Source organism: Sciurus carolinensis, chromosome 1 (genome assembly GCF_902686445.1).
Source record: "Sciurus carolinensis chromosome 1, mSciCar1.2, whole genome shotgun sequence".
In the NCBI taxonomy this organism is placed as follows: Eukaryota; Metazoa; Chordata; class Mammalia; order Rodentia; family Sciuridae; genus Sciurus; species Sciurus carolinensis.
Window position 1 is genome coordinate 166,297,142 of NC_062213.1, and position 16,537 is coordinate 166,313,678.

At 38.6% G+C, this 16,537-nt stretch overlaps 1 protein-coding gene across 1 annotated transcript in view; it reads right to left on the minus strand.

Moving 5' to 3' along the window:
• Tceanc2 (transcription elongation factor A N-terminal and central domain containing 2) overlaps positions 1-16,282 on the minus strand; it is a 39,077-nt gene extending 22,795 nt beyond the window's left edge. Inside the window, 2 exon segments of the mRNA XM_047549495.1 lie at positions 5,377-5,518; positions 15,576-16,282. Coding sequence (XP_047405451.1) covers positions 5,377-5,518; positions 15,576-15,677 — 244 coding nt within the window. The 5' untranslated portion in view covers positions 15,678-16,282.
• Between the last annotated feature and the right edge of the window lie 255 nt (positions 16,283-16,537).

Sequence of the window (16,537 nt, forward strand, 5' to 3'; positions counted from 1 at the left end):
TAAAAACCCTTCAAAATTTATCCAAAGAGAAGTAGTCACTGTGTCCCCCGCACTCCCACAGACCTTAGTATATCCCTTGATATTAGTATTTTCACATGCCAATCACAATTACATCCCTATATGCTTATTTATTCAGAGAAAATATAAGTACCTTACACAATGGACCAGGCATTATTCTCTAGCACTCAGCATGAGCAATGGTACACACAAGGTGCTCAATATGTATTGAACAAATGAATGAATGAATGAGTGAATAATTCTAGATTCTAAATAAAACAGATCGAAAGGGGATCCAAGTTTCTTACTAGGTTTCATATTGCTCATCAGTCTTAACAATTTAGTGAACTTTCCCAGTTACCTTAACTTCTTTCATGCTGAATCCTTCTCAATAGCATTCAACATATTAAGATTCTCTCCTACCTTAAAACCCAGAACTTTCATCAGTCTCCATTCCCTTTCTCATATTGTTACATCACTCTTCTTGAGTTATTTTCAGTTTCGCTTCTGTACCTCCTCCTTGCTCCTCAAGATTCTGCCCCTAACCTGGCCTTTGAACCTGTTCTAACCAAGATTACTACATGATTCTTTGGCAAAATCCACATGCAAGTTTTAGGCTGCTATTTGGCCCCTTGACAACCATGGACACTACTGACCAACTTCCTGCTGGAAACACTTTTCTTTGCATTCCATGACAGAATTCTCATCTGTTTCCCTTCTGTTTCTCTGGTCACACTTTCTCAGTCTCCCTCCTCAAGTCCCTTAAATATTAGTGTGCTTTAGGATTTTGGACTTGGCTCTTTGCTGTTCTTACATACTCCTCCTGGGCAAGCTTATCTATTTTGATCACCTCAATTCCTAGCCATATGCTGATATTGACTCCCAAGTATACAGTTACAATCTTTCCTTAGTTTCTGCCTTGTACATCCAACATCTTGTTGAGCATTTCCACTGGGATGTTCTATGGTTTATCAAGCACAATAAGTCTAAAACTGAACTTATCATTCCCCCACCTCCAGACCTGCTGTTCTCTATTGTAATGAGTGGTACCACATTCCAACCATCTGCCCATATCTGCAACACAGGCCTCAACTTTCACTGCTTCACCTTCATCCCCAACATCCAATCAATCTCTAGGTCCTCTGAAATTTATTATGTGTGTATCTCTTGATTCCAACTACATTTCTGCATCTCCATGATTACTATGCCATTTGGGTCACCTCATGTCTTATCCAGATAGTTCATTAGGCTCCTAATTGGGCTTCCCATCTCTAGGATTGCTTCTCCCCAATACCTTTCCCACATGGCAACCATGTAGATTTTTCAAAACTCTTCAATTATGCTATTCTCTTTAGGATTAAGAGTAAACTCTCAGGCTTTATGGTGGACTACAGCTACACTTTCACTGCAGCACAACTAGATCCTGGATAAAGCTACCTTATTCCCATCAACCAAAAAGTTAGTTGAGTCTAGAAGAGCAGGCTCAGGGAGAGGTGAGGCTGTCATAGGGCTGACATCTATAGCAATGCTTCTGAAATACCACCATGGGTCAGTGATAAGGTACAACAGCTAATCTTAGTACTGCCATACTGAAGTAGGATACTTGAGAAGTGTGTTAAAGTGTTCTAGGCCAGAGGTGGCTGACAGAAACAGACAAGGCAGCTAATCCTCTTTAGAGGGAAGCTTTTCCCATTTAGCCCCATAGAATTCCTACAGATTGAAATAAAATAATAAGCTTACAATAAAACCCAAAAAAGGGGCTGGGGATATAGCTCAGTTGGTAGAATGCTTGCCTTACAAGCATAAGGCCCTGGGTTCGATCCCCAGCACCACAACAAAACAAAACAAAACAAAACAAAAAAACCCAACAAGCATATGGGAAGGCAAGCACCATGAGAGCAGTAACAATAAACAACAAATATAAATTCTCAAGGACTATTGATATTAGAATAGTCAGATGAAGAACTATGTGTTAAATGTTTCAAGAAATAAAAGGTGCAGTCAAAAGAATGTGCAAATAGCATTGACAAGAGTCAAATTTTGGGGAAAGAAAAAACTTGCAAAAATGGAAAACAGAGATTTTGAAGTAAAGAATTCAAAAGAGTCAGCTGAAGAAAGAATTAGCATATTGGAAGATATATATCTGAAGAAATTATCTACAAAGTTAAGAGATACAAGGAGATAAAAAATATGACACACAAGTTAAAAAACATAAAGACTAAAAGGCTAATATACTTCTGGTTGTAGAATCCCAAAAGGATTGAACAGAAAATAAAAGAGGTACTTTTGAAGAGATAATGGCTATACATTTTTAACAACTGAACAGAATCTGCAGGTCTAGGAAGTATAATATATCTAGGATAAACACAAAGGAGTACCTGCCCTGCTAGCCAATCTACAAGATCTCCCACAGTGATTCTCACCTAGTATTCATACACTGTGTAGTTGCCTTTCAAACTGCATGGGCACCAACAGAATGTGAGGGAAGTGACAGTGTGTCACCTCCAAGATTAGGCTATAAAAGAAACTGGCTTCCCTCTTGGTTTTCTCTAGCTTTCTTGTTCTCTCTTGGATTACCTGCTCTGGGGAAAGTCAGCTGCATGTAATGAGCAGTTGATATGATGAGGAACTGAGGCCTTCTCCAAGCAACCTTATGAGGGAGCCACTTTAAAAAGAGATCCTCTGGGCTGGGGTTGTAGCTCAGTGGTGGAGCACTTGCCTAGCACGTATAAGGCACTGGGTTCAATTCTCAGTACCACATAAAAATAAATAAATAAAATAAAGGTATTGTGTCCATCTACAACTAAAAAAATAAATAAATAAAAATAAAATAAAATAAAATAAAATAAAATAAAAAAGCAGATTCTCAAGACCTGGTCAAGCCTCAAAAGATTATAGTACCAGTCAACAGTCTGATTACAACTTCCTAAAAGACACCCTGAGCCACCACCACTCAGATAAGTTGCTCCCAGATTGCTGACCCTCAGAAAAACTATGTGAAATAGTAATGTCTTAAGCGGCTAAATTATGGGTAATTTTTACACAGTGATTGCAATTGATCTATTGCTAAGACCAAACAGTTTTTAATGACTTAGGAAGAGTCTCTTCCATCTGGTCCAGACTCCCTGTCTAGCCTTACTTCTTGCCACACTCTCTCTAGTATATTACATTTCAAACACACCAAACTTCTTTGAGTGTCTGGAATGTACCATGTTTTAAGCCTTCTCTACCCTCTGTACAGCTTACACAATGTACCCTCCCCCTGACAACACTTTCTCAACACTTTCTCCTTTACTCTAAACACTTATGGCACTTGACTAACTTCTCCCCATCATCAGAATGCTCATCACACTTTATGACAAAGTCTCATTAAGATATCCATCTTTCCATTAGACTTCAGGCTCCAAAAAGAAGGGAATAATATCTATCTCCATTATTATGCTACCATAAGTCTTAGCACAAGGAATATATTCAATAAATAGTTGTTCCTTACAACCCACAGCATAGTAGACAGGTGGGAAGGCTAAAGGGTGGAAAATATAAACATTTTCAAGCAATGATTCAAATGAAATCTTCAGCATTGCAACTAGCATAACTATAAAAGAAACATGAAACCTCTATATTCCAAATAACCTCAAGTTTAGGGAAGGTTTGGAAAAGGATTGAGGTTCAAAAGTTGAATGGTTTCCAGCTTCTCTTCAGTCAAACCCTTTTGAAGTTTCACTGTGACCCTGGAACTGAAATCTCTGGACATGAGACATACCTACTTTTTTTTCTTTTTAATACTGAGGATTGAATTCAGGGGCACACTATCACTAAGCTACATCCATAACCTTTTTTTATTTTTTTATCTTGAGTCAGAGTCTTGCTAAATTGCCCAGGCTGGCCTCAAACATGTGATCCTCCTGCCTCAACATCCCAAGTAGCTGGGATTACAGGGCATGTGCCACTGTGCCCAGCTCAGACACACCCACTCTTGAAAGCAAACGCACAACTGTACTCAAAGCTCTGTTCTGCATCAGTAGAACAATTCCAGGTTATCACACTGATATTTGTTATATGATATGCTATCACATGTGGTGTTTGTGATATATGCCTAAATATAAACATGCACATACACATATGCACATATGTCATAAAATATTAATCACTAGTACCCTCTACTGGTGGAAATATCTTGTCTTTTTTATAAATGGTCTTACTGCCCTCTAGTGACCACAACCTGTAAAGACAGAAAATCTAGCAGCAGATGGGAGAATCTTCTTGGCTAGAATGATAGGGTTTTATGTTCTTTAAGCATCTAATTTTCTCAGATTCTGGTTTGTATTACAGGGGTGCAACTCTAAAACTCCTGGGGGACCCTCTGGGGACTTAAAAACAGCTCTTCCCAGCTGTTAGTGCCAGTCTGAAGCTGCTCTCTCTTCTGCTTCTCAGAAACAAGAGGTCAAGGGGAGGCAGACAAGGCAATGGCTGCACTCATGAGGGCAAGAGCAGCAGCTGTGAATGACTACCCTGGACTCCCTGGGGAACTGGGAGCAGCTTGAGGAACACATGTTGGCCCTCCCTTGCATATTATCCACAGTTGTGTACTGTACTAAAATGGCAATTCAACATAGTCTCTCACTTACCTTTGAAATATCTCCAAAGCTACAATAAATGACACAGTGACAAATGTTGCTATAGTTTGTTGCTATTGTTGTTGTTTTTAAATATACCAGGCTTTGCAAATTATTTCTACTCAAGACAGAAAAGCCAAGTTTCTTTCAAGATTTAACTGAAATGTCATCTCTTCTACGAAGCTTTTTCTGAATTCCCCAGATTTAAGTGACTTTTTTGTCCTTTGTGCCAGCATATATTGTAGGGTCAGAACAGTACTCAGAATATTATATGTTCATTTATAACTTATAGCAGTTCACTGCTTCCTTTTGTCTAAATGCTTGTTCCATCCAGCAAACCTTAAGCTCCTTAGGGTCACAAACCATATCTTACTCATTTTTGCATACCCAGCATCAGGTACACTCAAAATGATATCTATAGCTCACTGTGTTACTGGTCTACAAGGTAAGTATAGACACTGAATGGAGGCATTTAGAATCTTTTATGGCAATTCTCTATATGTTGAATCTAATAAAAAATCAGGGCTTTGTTTTGTATATTTTAATTTCATTTTCTGTTAAATGTATTACATATTATGAAAGTATTGGGCGCAACCAATGGAGAATTTATTAAACAATGGTCCTGGTCCAGAAAGTTTGAAAAGCACTAGTAGGACAGATAACCTAACGTTCAAAGGAAAGAGGAAAGCAGAAAGAAAGAAGACCAAAAAAAAAAAAGAAAAAAAGAAAAAAAGACTTTTCATAAAATTCGGAAGGAACATACCTATCCTTGTTGATTTTAACACTTCCCTGGAGGGTATTTTCTTCTTTAATTCTTGTAAGGCCTCAACTAGATTCTCTTTGGTTTGATCAGGAAGCTCCAACATAGTTTTCCATCTTTTTATGTCTTCTATAACCACAACTCTCTGAGAAAAAGAAAAGTCATTTGGAAAATGGAACATTTTCATTAGAAAGACATCTGCCTTCACCTGAGCTAATGGGGCTCCTATTGACATATGAATTATTGATTATGACCTGAACCAAAGCACAGTGTGTCTGATAGCCCCAAATGATGGGTAATTGCTTAAAAGCAGGTCCTGCTTACTGCAAATCAGGAAGAGAGTTGCATCTATTAGGAAAAGTGCAAGTTTTAATCTTACATGTCAGACACTACTGGGCACTTAGCTGTGAGAGGTAATAAGGAAGAGAAGAAAAGAAAAATGATGCTGAGGTGAACCAACCTTATAGCTCACTTAAGAGTGTCTTAATTCACAAGCATGGACAGACAGCAGAGGTCATAAAGGCATGTTTATTTCAACAATAAAAAGTAAGCTTTAATAGTTCCTCACTTTGTACAGAAAACTCTTTTGAAAGAATTTTTTTAAATTTCAAGAGTAAACTCACTACTTACAACAAAAAAGGTTATTTTGCCATTCCTTATAAAATGACAAACATTATAAAACTTAAGTCGCTTTACACTCTTCACCAAACTCATTTCCCTCCTTCCATTCCCAGAAGAAACTACTATCTTAAAGTTGACATGCATTTTCCATTAAGTGCAAAATATTAGCAATTAAGGAAAATGGATAAAGGTAATGGGAAAGTACTTTGTACTGTGTTCTAACTTTTCTTTAGTTTTGAAAGTATTTCAACTAACAACTTTTTTTTTAAAGTACGATGACAAAAAATGAAGTTGCTTTTATAAGTGCAAAATAAAAAAATTTGTCTTAGATGATTACTACCCTGGGAAGATGGGCAGTTAGAAATTAGGAAGGCACATAGGCTTCTGGGATCCTAGCAGTGTTTCTTGATCTGAATGCTGATGTGTTCACATTGTGGAAATTTCTTAAGTTATACACTTAGGATTTGTGTACTTTGCTATATGCATTTTCAATATGGCAATTTGATAAAAAGCAACTATTTAAAAGTCTCACCTCACTCCCTTGGTTGGGGTGTGCTTCTAGTCTAGAAACCATGGTGGGAAGAGGGTGTGTTTAATTCCTCTGTTTTTCCCAGCCTGGGTTTCTCCTCTTCCCCAATATGTTTGTTTGTTTTGGTTTCCCATTCATCCAGGTTCAAAGCTGGGAAAAGGAGGGGAGTAAAGGAAAAGTTTTCCTTTGTTGTGACACTATGCTAATCAGGTTTTAGTGCTCTTTGAATTGGCAGGTATTTGAAGCTGACTCTCTCTCTCAGGGTGGCTTTCGTAGTTCCTTGGAGAGTTCCCTTGCTGAGATCTCACTTTTGGTACCCACAATGTGGGCAATGCTTCTTCCAGCCAGCCACAGTCTTCCCCTAAGCTTCCAGTTTCTGGCAACCCACTGCACACAGACTCTCTCTGTAGGGGTCCAAGGATTCTTGTAAACCCAGCTACTTTAATTTGACTCTAGGCCAGCCAGAATTTTCTCCCATGATTGCCCACATCTTTGTCCTAAAAATTTCCAACATTAACAGCCTTCCCAATGCGGCCACTCATCCCTCTGGCACTGGTCACTGTCTTTGGATTTTCTCAAGCACAGGTCTAATTTATGTGTCTACCAACTCCTTGAAGTCAAGTTCTCCCAGTGAAACTACTACAGTACTCTCACTTCATCTGAAGGAATTCTCTCTTCCCTCTTCTTTTAACTTCAACCTTCTTTAGAGCCTATGGTGGGTGATGGATTCAGGATTCTAAAACTGGTCATGCATTCCTGTCTTCCCAAGTTCTGCATGGATGGTCTAGAATCTCATTTGAGAACATCATTTGCTACCTACTACTTTGTTCTCAGCCTTTAGGGGCCTTGGTCAGAACTGAGACAAAGTTCCTTTCTATGATCTCTGTAATATAAAACAGTATTAATAGTGTTGTTAAGTAGCATGAAAAATAAATAAAGGGATATTTTCAAGAAGAAAGGAATAAACATCAGGCTTTTTGAATAATTTTTTGTTTAGTTGTAAATAGACACAATACCTTCATTTTATTTATTTATTTATTTTTAAATTTTTTAATTTTTAAATTTTTTGGCACAAGGGATTTAACCCAGGGGTACTTTACCACTGAGTCACATCCACAGTCCTTTTTATTTTGAGACGGGGTCTCTCTAAGTTGTTTAGGGCCTTGCTAACTTACTGAGGCTGGCTTTAAACTTGTGATCCTCATGACTCAGTCTCTCCAAGTCGCTTATTTATTTATGTGGTACTGAAGGTTGAACCCCAGTGGCTCACACATGCCAGGCAAGTACTCTTACCACTAAGCTATAACCACAGCCCTAACATCAGGCTTTTTTAACCTCAACAAATTTTCTTGATTTATTGATATATAAGTACAATCACAATTAATCCATTTTAGTATTAGATAGTATTCTACTATTTTTTATACAAATGTCTTTAGAATTTTGAAATCTATTCCCCTAATGGATACTTAGAATTTCTTTCCCCGTATTTTTTGTTACAAACATTGCTTCAATGAACTCCTGCCTGTAACAGCTTTTTATATGTCTTCCATCCCTTTACTTTCCATTTTTCAGGGTCGATACACTTTAAATAGCCTAAGGCTACTTTATTTTGCTCCCTCACAAAGCAAAATTGTTGTTTAAAATTGTTTCATTAAAAGATAGAGATTGTTGCTATCCAACCAACAATCTCTATCTTTTAATAGGCATGTTTAGTCCATCTGTATTTATTATGATTATTGATTAATAATTAGGCATACTTACTCTTCTTCCTATTTTATGGACTGAATTTAATTTTGTTTTTTTTTTTTCTTTATGGTTTGGAAGTTAGACAACATATTTCTTTTTAGTGTTTACTTTTGTAATTTTAAAGATGCATACTCAACAAAATCTATACCAGCCTTCTCCTCACAAGTCTTTATTTTAAAAACTCTTATTAATATCTTATTTTCTTTCATGTTTTTATCTCTTTATTTCTTTGCAATGCAGATCTAGCTTCCAATTCACTAATTCTCTCTTTAGGTATGCCTTGTCTACTTTTAAACACAGAACAATATGTTTCTTATCCAACAAATATATTTTATAATTGAACAAGTTCTGTTCTTTCTTCCAAACCTGCCTGTGCCCTTTTCGTACTATCCTGTTCTTATGATTTCTATTCATTTCCTTATTTCTATGAACATTCTAAACATATTTCATTTGAAGTCTCTTTCAGATTGTTCTCTTATCTCCACTTCTTGACATGGAGAATCTATAAAGCTTATAATTTTTTGACTTCGAGTTCATCTTTAAAAGGGGATTATTTTCACTGGGCATCCTGTGAGTCCTAGGATGTGAAGTGCCTTAACAAGGAAATCTCTCATTTGCCTCTGCCAAGGTCCTGGGATTTTCCTGGTACTAGACCAGTTTTTATGAGAATTTCATTCAGCTTTGCACACAGTGTGAATTTAACTATATACATTCATGCATGGCAGTGGTGATTCTAATATATTGTAGTCAACTTTTTCCATCTAAGACCTGGAGAAAAGATCATAGTCTTCATGCTGTTTTCTTGGACAGGTGGATGGGATTTTTCTAGCTCATTTTTCTTTATATAAATATTTTTATTAGTTGTTGATGAACCTTTATTTATTTATATGTGGGGCTGAGAATCGAACCCAGTGCCCCACACGTGCTAGGCAAGTGCTCTACCACTAAGACACAACCCCAACCCCTCTAGTTCATTTTTCACAAAAATGGCAGCCTTGCTTTGGCTTCCAGTTTCATGTGAGGGGTCAGTTCCAGCTCTTATTATATTAGCCTGAGGCCTTATCTCCTGGCCCACACTGGTCTTAAAAACCCAGTGCCTAAGCATTACATGTGATTTCAATATTGGCTGGAAATATTCAGCTTCATCTCCCACTTACAGCTTTGGGTGTCAATTTCTTCTCTCTTCCTGGCAAATGAGAAATAATTTCCCTTTCTTGTGTTCAAGTTTAGCTCTGGATTGGAGTTTCCATTTTTTTTTTTTTTTTTTTTTTTGTACCGGGGATTGAACCCAGGGGTGCTTACTCACTGAGCCACATCCCCAGCCCTCTTTTGTATTTTATTTAGAGACAGAGTCTCATTTGTGTTGCTTAAGGCCTTGCAGGCTGCTAAGGCTGGCTTTGAATTCATGATCCTCCTGCTTCAGCCTCCCAAGCTGGTGGAATTAGAGGCAAGTATTACTGCGCCCAGCGCCTGGAGATTTTTTTATATAGCATTTCTATATGGTTATAATTGGGTTAGCAGTTCCATATCAGATCATTTCATATGAAACTATAGAAGTCCAAACTCTTTAGTATGGTACAAAAGGCCTCCCATAACTTGGCTCCTGATATTGTTTTTGGTCTTATCATTTCCTTCAGATACAACAAATTATTGGCAGCTACCTAAATGAATCACAGTATTTCACATCCTTAGACTATGGATGCTCTTTCTTTGCCTGATAAACATCTATTTATTTCAAGTATCATTTCTTCTATGAAGTCTTACTTACCTCTCTCCTACATTTGACCATATTCTCCTTTGAGTCCCTTTGTAAACTGTAGAGATTCTTGTTACTACATCTATGCTTTCTGCATATAATCATCAATGAGATTGTCTTTGCCACTAGACTATGAATAACTTCATGGCAGGAACAATATGTTATTTATCTCTCTATCCTTGGAGCACAGTATATATAATCGAACAAAACTATTGTACAGTTTTCAGTTCTGAAATTTAAGGTTAGAAACGGGAGAAATAGCAGTCTGTTTTCAGAGCAAAAGAATTCTATATATGTTGAAGAAGTGTTTCCTTATATCTGTTTAAATATGAGCTTGAAAATTCTTGCCTGAATTATTTAGGATACAAAAGGACAAAGAGACTTGGACACAAACTATCAATGGGGAAGCTGCAATAAGCAGTAGAACAGTTATAAAAGAAGATCTGCTCTTCATCTGGTCTTTATAGTTGCAATATCAGGTGTGACAAAAGTAGTAGGGAAAATGATCCACTCATAAGCAAAAACTTGGGCACTATTCCACTGATGGGGGCAGCAGACAACATATTGGTTAGTCAGTCCTACGAAGGAAGGAAAGGTTCATAGAGCATTCTGATGAAATGCTGAACCAAAAAAAAAAAAAAAAAAAAAAAAGCAAGCAAGCATATTCTAGGATCTTTCAATTAAAACAAAATCTATTACAATCAATAGAAATCATTTCTTCTTAAGGGAATAATAAGAGATTAACCAAATTAACCTTTACCATTTAAATGTACACTATATGAGCTCTATAGAGTATCACTTTTATTGAATGTGATAAGGCTATGGCAAAATTACTTGCAGTATACTGATAACAGAAGTCCTAATATCTCAAGATTTTTATACTTCCTCAGCTTGGCATTCAGAAATCTGCTTTTTTTTTTTAAGTTTACCCTATGGGGGCACACTATGGATCCAGATTGTCTAGTTCAAATCCCAGCTCTGCCACTTACAGATGCATGACCTTAGGCAAGATAAGTAATCTCCTGTGCTGTAGATTAAATGATAAAATGATAAAAGTATACATTTCAGAGAACTGCTACTAAGACTTTTAATATATCTAAAGCACTAGTACAATGTTTGGCCCATAGAAATGGGCTCAATAAATGTTAGCAACAATCATTATCATCATCTTCAGCTCTTTTACTATAAAAGTCTCTCATACACAAGAAAAGCAAACAATTAGTTTCTATTAATAGATAGGCACAATGCTCAGTCCTATGGACATGCATCTATTTAGTTAGTCCTCACAATGATTCTGCAGGTCAGGTACTATTAGGTATTAGCCCCTATGTGACTGATGAGGAAACCAAAACTTCATTATTCAGTAAATTCTTGGAAATAAAACATGATGCTAGTATGTGAGAATAAGTCCCGCAGCAGAGAGTGGACCTTGCCTTCAATTTGCCATTCTACACACATAAAAGTAAGCACCATGCATTTATAAAAAAAAACAAAAACCAGCAACCAGCTGAGGTGGTATATGCATATAATCCCTACTACTCAGGAGGCTGAAGCAGGTGGATTGCAATAAGGCCAGCACAGACAACTCAGTGAAATGCTAGGGGTTGGAGATGCAGCTCAGTGATAGAATGCTTGTGTAGCATGTGCAAGACCTGGGTTCAATCCCCAGTACTAAAGAAAGAAAGATAACAATAACTGCCATTTATTGAATGGGTATATGCCAAATTTCCCTCTAGTCAAACCTTCCCATTCCTTTAAGGTGTCCTGCAACATAGCCTTCTCTGACCACTAAAACGGACACTGAGATCTCTTCACTTTTAACTCTTATCGTCTAAATGACAATTTTTAATGAATCAGTTCATTTTGTACCATTATTAGTTTACTTCTGTTTTGATCCCCTTACAGGAAGTGCCATGAGGGCTTATTTTATATATATATATACCTAGCATAGTACTAGGTATAACATTACTTTACAATAACAGTAAGATTTGTAGAACGGTTTACTATCAAAATCCTTACATGAGAATGCCAAAATAAGGATAATTATTGTTTATTCAATAAATTGACTTACAATTTAGCAAGCATTACATTAGATCTACAAGCAGAATTAGAATATAACAAAATATTGTGGCCCATCTCAGGAGTTGATAGTGGATCAGAGAAAACTACAGGTAATTAAATAATTACAATACATGGGCTGGGGAGATAGCTCAGTGGGTAGAGTGCCTGCCTCGCAAGCACAAGGCCCTGGGTTCGATCCCCAGCACTGCAAAAAAAAAAATAATAATAATAATTACAATACAATAAGGTAAGGGCAATAACATTTATTTGAATGAAATACAAGAGAGTACTGAAGAGGGAAAGATTAACTCCCCCAAAGGACTGAGAAAACATCTCAACACCCCTTTGTTTAACAAATATTTAATGACCACTTAATATGTGCTGGCACTATGCTAGGTCGGAGGACACAGAGATAAATAAAATATTCAAGGGTACCTATACTGATGGAACTTATAATCTAGGATTCACAGGGAAAGTGGTTCTTGAGTAGTTTGAAAATGAGTAGGAATTTACTTTGTAAAAAGAAAAAGAAAGGAGCTGGGCGCTGGTGGTACATGCCTGTAATCCCAGCAGCTCAAGAGGCTAAGGCAGGAGGATCGCAGGTTCAAAGCCAGCCTCAGCAAAAGTGAAGTGCTAAGCAGCTCAGTGAGACCCTGTCTCTAAATAAAATACAAAATAGGGTTAGGGATATGGCTCAGAGGTCAAGCGCTCCTGAGTTCAATCCCAGAACAAAAAAAAAAAAAAAAAAGGAAAGAAAGAAAGGAGGAGAAAGGCTTTCCAAGAAAGAGATCGGCATCAGGTTAAAAGAAAGTCTTAGAGGCATAAAAAAGACAAGTTTATATGAAGGACAATAAGACATGGGGTGTGGCTGGAATGCCTTCATGTAAATGTGGAGCCACAAGGGATGAGATGTTAAGGCATTTGGGACAGAACAGCAAAGGTCTCATATGCCATACCCAAGTTCTTAGAATTTTAGTTCATTTGATCATTTAGAAAAATATATTGTGGCCTACTACATGCCAAGTCCTATGTTAGGTACCGAGGACACAAAATCATTACACTTCCTCAGTCTGACATTCAGAAATCTCTCTCTCTCTCTTTTTTAAAGTTTAACCTATAGGAGACACATTATGGATCCAGCTGTCTAGGAGAAGCTCAGGGTGTAGCATGGGACACACATCTGATTAGACTGGCTCTCTATCTAGGGGAGAGAAGAGTAGGCAGGAAAGGCCTCATAGTAGAGAAGACTCTTAAACTCAGTCATAAGGGATGAACAGAATTTCAGTAAGTAATAATAACAATAACAGCAAACACTTGCACAGTACATAGTATGTGCCAGGCTCTATTCCAAACATTATATATACTGACGTGCTTGAATCTCACAGTACCTTATAAAATAAGTATTATTAATCCCCATTTTATAGACAAGGACACAAAGACATTAAATAATTTACCCAAGATCACCAAGGCAGAACTGATATTTTTAACACAAAAAATTAGGCTCAAGAGTTTGTTTTTTTGTTTGTTTTCTTAGTATTGCAGATTGAACCCAAGGTTGCTTTACCACTAAGCTACCTCCCTAGTCCCCTCTTTTTATTTTTAAATTTCTACTTTGAGATGGGGGTCTCACTCAGTTGCTTATTGCCTTACCAAGTTGTTGAGGCTTCTGATCCTCCAGTCTCAGATTCTTGAGTTATTGATATTACAGGTTTGTGTCACCATGCCTGGAAAGAGTCTGTGTTCTTAATTACTACACTCTAGCCTCCAAGATTATGGAGGAAGGCATTTTAGGCAAACAGGATAGTATATTTGCAAGAGTATAAAAGAGCACGTCATCTCTAGTGAAATATGAGAGGCTGACAATGAATGGAGTGTAAATAATGAGTAGGGGCTGGGCATGGTGGCATATGATTAGAATACCAGGACTCAGGAGGTTGAGACAAGAGGATTGCGAATTTGAGGCTAGTCTGTTCAACTCAGACCCTGTCTCGAAATAACAAATAAAAAGGGCTGGGGCAAGGGCTGGGGCTGTAGCTGGGTGGTAGAGAACCACTAGGTACGAAAAAAAAAAAAAAAAAAAAAGTGTGTGTAGGTGAGCATACATGTAGCTCAATTACCATTTTCCTCTAGAGAGTTTGACATCATGATCCTTCCTTTAGTTGTTAGGAATATTCTGATAAAACAGAGACAGCTGAAAACTTGAATATGTTCCATGAAGCCATAGAACTACAAGAGTAGGAGAGACTTTAAACATCATCTAGAGTTCAGCAGGTCTCAACCACCAGCTGCTTGGAATTATGTTAGGGTATTTGTGGTCATGACAGTGGGAGGTTCTATTTGTGTCTAATGCTAAACATCCTATAATTCATAACTCACAGGGTAGCTTCACAAGTAGTGAAGATTATCATGCCTCAAACGACAATTGTGCCCTTTGAATAAACATGGACTTAGTTCAACCTCCTCATTTTATAGATAAGGGATCTGCGGTCTCAGAGAAGGGAATGACTAGCTGAAGATCACCCAGATGCATAGTAAGGCCTCAGACTCAATGCTTCTATCTATATCACCTTCATTGCTTTCTAATGTGTGTCTGTTACACCTGTGGGACATGCAGAAAAGGAGTCCAACTAAACATCTAAGCCACGTACTCAAAATACTGCTTTATCGTCATAGTCCTTCTTGCTGTCTCTAACCCCAAATTCCCCTCTCCCATTCAGAGAGACCCAGAGTGCAAGTTCAGGTTTGGCAGTTGTCTGCATAGAAAATCCTTAGATAGATAAGAGCCACCCTGGCCAAATACATAAAATGTGACAGAATTCTGGGAACCAGAATCTAGTGGAAGAAGCAGAACCTACAAAGGAAATGGAAAAGAAAAAGTCAAATGCAGGAGCAAATGTTCCAGATGACAAAAGGGACTAACAGCAAGCTGTTCTGTTTTTAGTGAAATAATAATCACTTTAGTATTTATTAAGTATCTATGTTCATTGACTTTTGTATATACTCCTTGAATCTTCCTTGATAATAGAAATAAAACTGAGTTCCAGATAACAGAGCCTATTAAAAATCTCTCAGGCCTAGCTACAGCTGTGGAGGTCATGTGATATAGCTGTGGCCAGTATGAAAGTACTATAAGCATTGTCAATCACTCCTTAGTAAGTTTGTACAGAGTACATAGAATTATATTTAGTAGTTTAACATTTCTGACGAAACAGTTTTACAAAAGAAAGAACAAAATAAGCAAACATACAAAACACAAGGTAGTTTATCCTACCTTCTAGAAGACATACCTTAAAGCCAGAGTAATTAGAAGAATGTAGTAGAGGTAAGGGAATTGATAAACATAAGTGCAGGAAACATATTGGGGAAAGAGCAACTTTGTGAAGGGGCATAGAAAAAAATAATTCATGGAACTCCCAAAATAGACCCGGTTTGGAACTGTCTGCTACCACAATATTTGCATATTTTCTCTAGTCCCGGATCCCCTCTCACCTTCAGAGATTCAATCGTGGCCTGCTTGTAAATCTTTCCTCCAGGATCTTTCTTTTGTGGGCTATTCTGGATTCTAGGCGTTCGAATGACGAATTTATCCATCGTTAGGGGACTCCAACTACCTTCTCGTGCTCTCAGCGTTTTCTGCTTAAGAAAGGGCAGATTCTAAAACTTCATTAAGGCTGCTATTATGTATGCCTGCGTTCCCCAAAGCGAAACGATGGGGTTTTCTGGAACACTCCTGAATTATGGGGATTCTTGGACTGTATTAACAGGAAGTAAGAGTTCGTCTTGGGGGCAGAGGAGGGGCTCCCCCTAAGACCTGAAACCATACAGTAAGTCCACTTCCTGGGTTAGGAGGTTCCTAGCTGCCAGAAACGCACGCTGTAGAGGGGATTCCGACATCGGGGCAGGCGGCTTGAAACTCTCTTCCTACGTGGCAGGGTTAGGGTCAGGATTGTTAAACTACTATCCCATCGCGGCCCCGATCCCAAGCGTTGCCTTAGTGACCAGCAACTACCTCCACCAGGCCTCGGTGGGATCTTCACAATAAGCAGCCATCTCCAGGAAGGATTGATCAGTGGTCGGAGGAGTCTAACCATGACTGTCAGGCGCCGGACCCCGGAGAGAGAAGAAGCACCACCCTCTCTACCCCGACTGCACTCAGGAGCGCGGGAAGAGACCCTCCAACAACAGCCTGACGTGACACCCACCACGAAAAGCAGCCCGGGCAGCAGCTGCGCCCCTCCAAGGAGCGCCCCGTGAAGCTCCCGGCTGGCCGCGGGCGTCGGAACAGTGAGCTCCTTGCTCGCTCAGGCACCCAATCCCTCCGGGGTGGTTCCGCCCGCAAGGCGAACCACACTCCCCAGAATACACCGCGCAGGGCGGGCGGGGCTCCCAGGGCGGTGGCTGTCCCTGGGTGCCGATCCCCATCCGGCACGCCGCCGGGCGCCGCGGAGAAC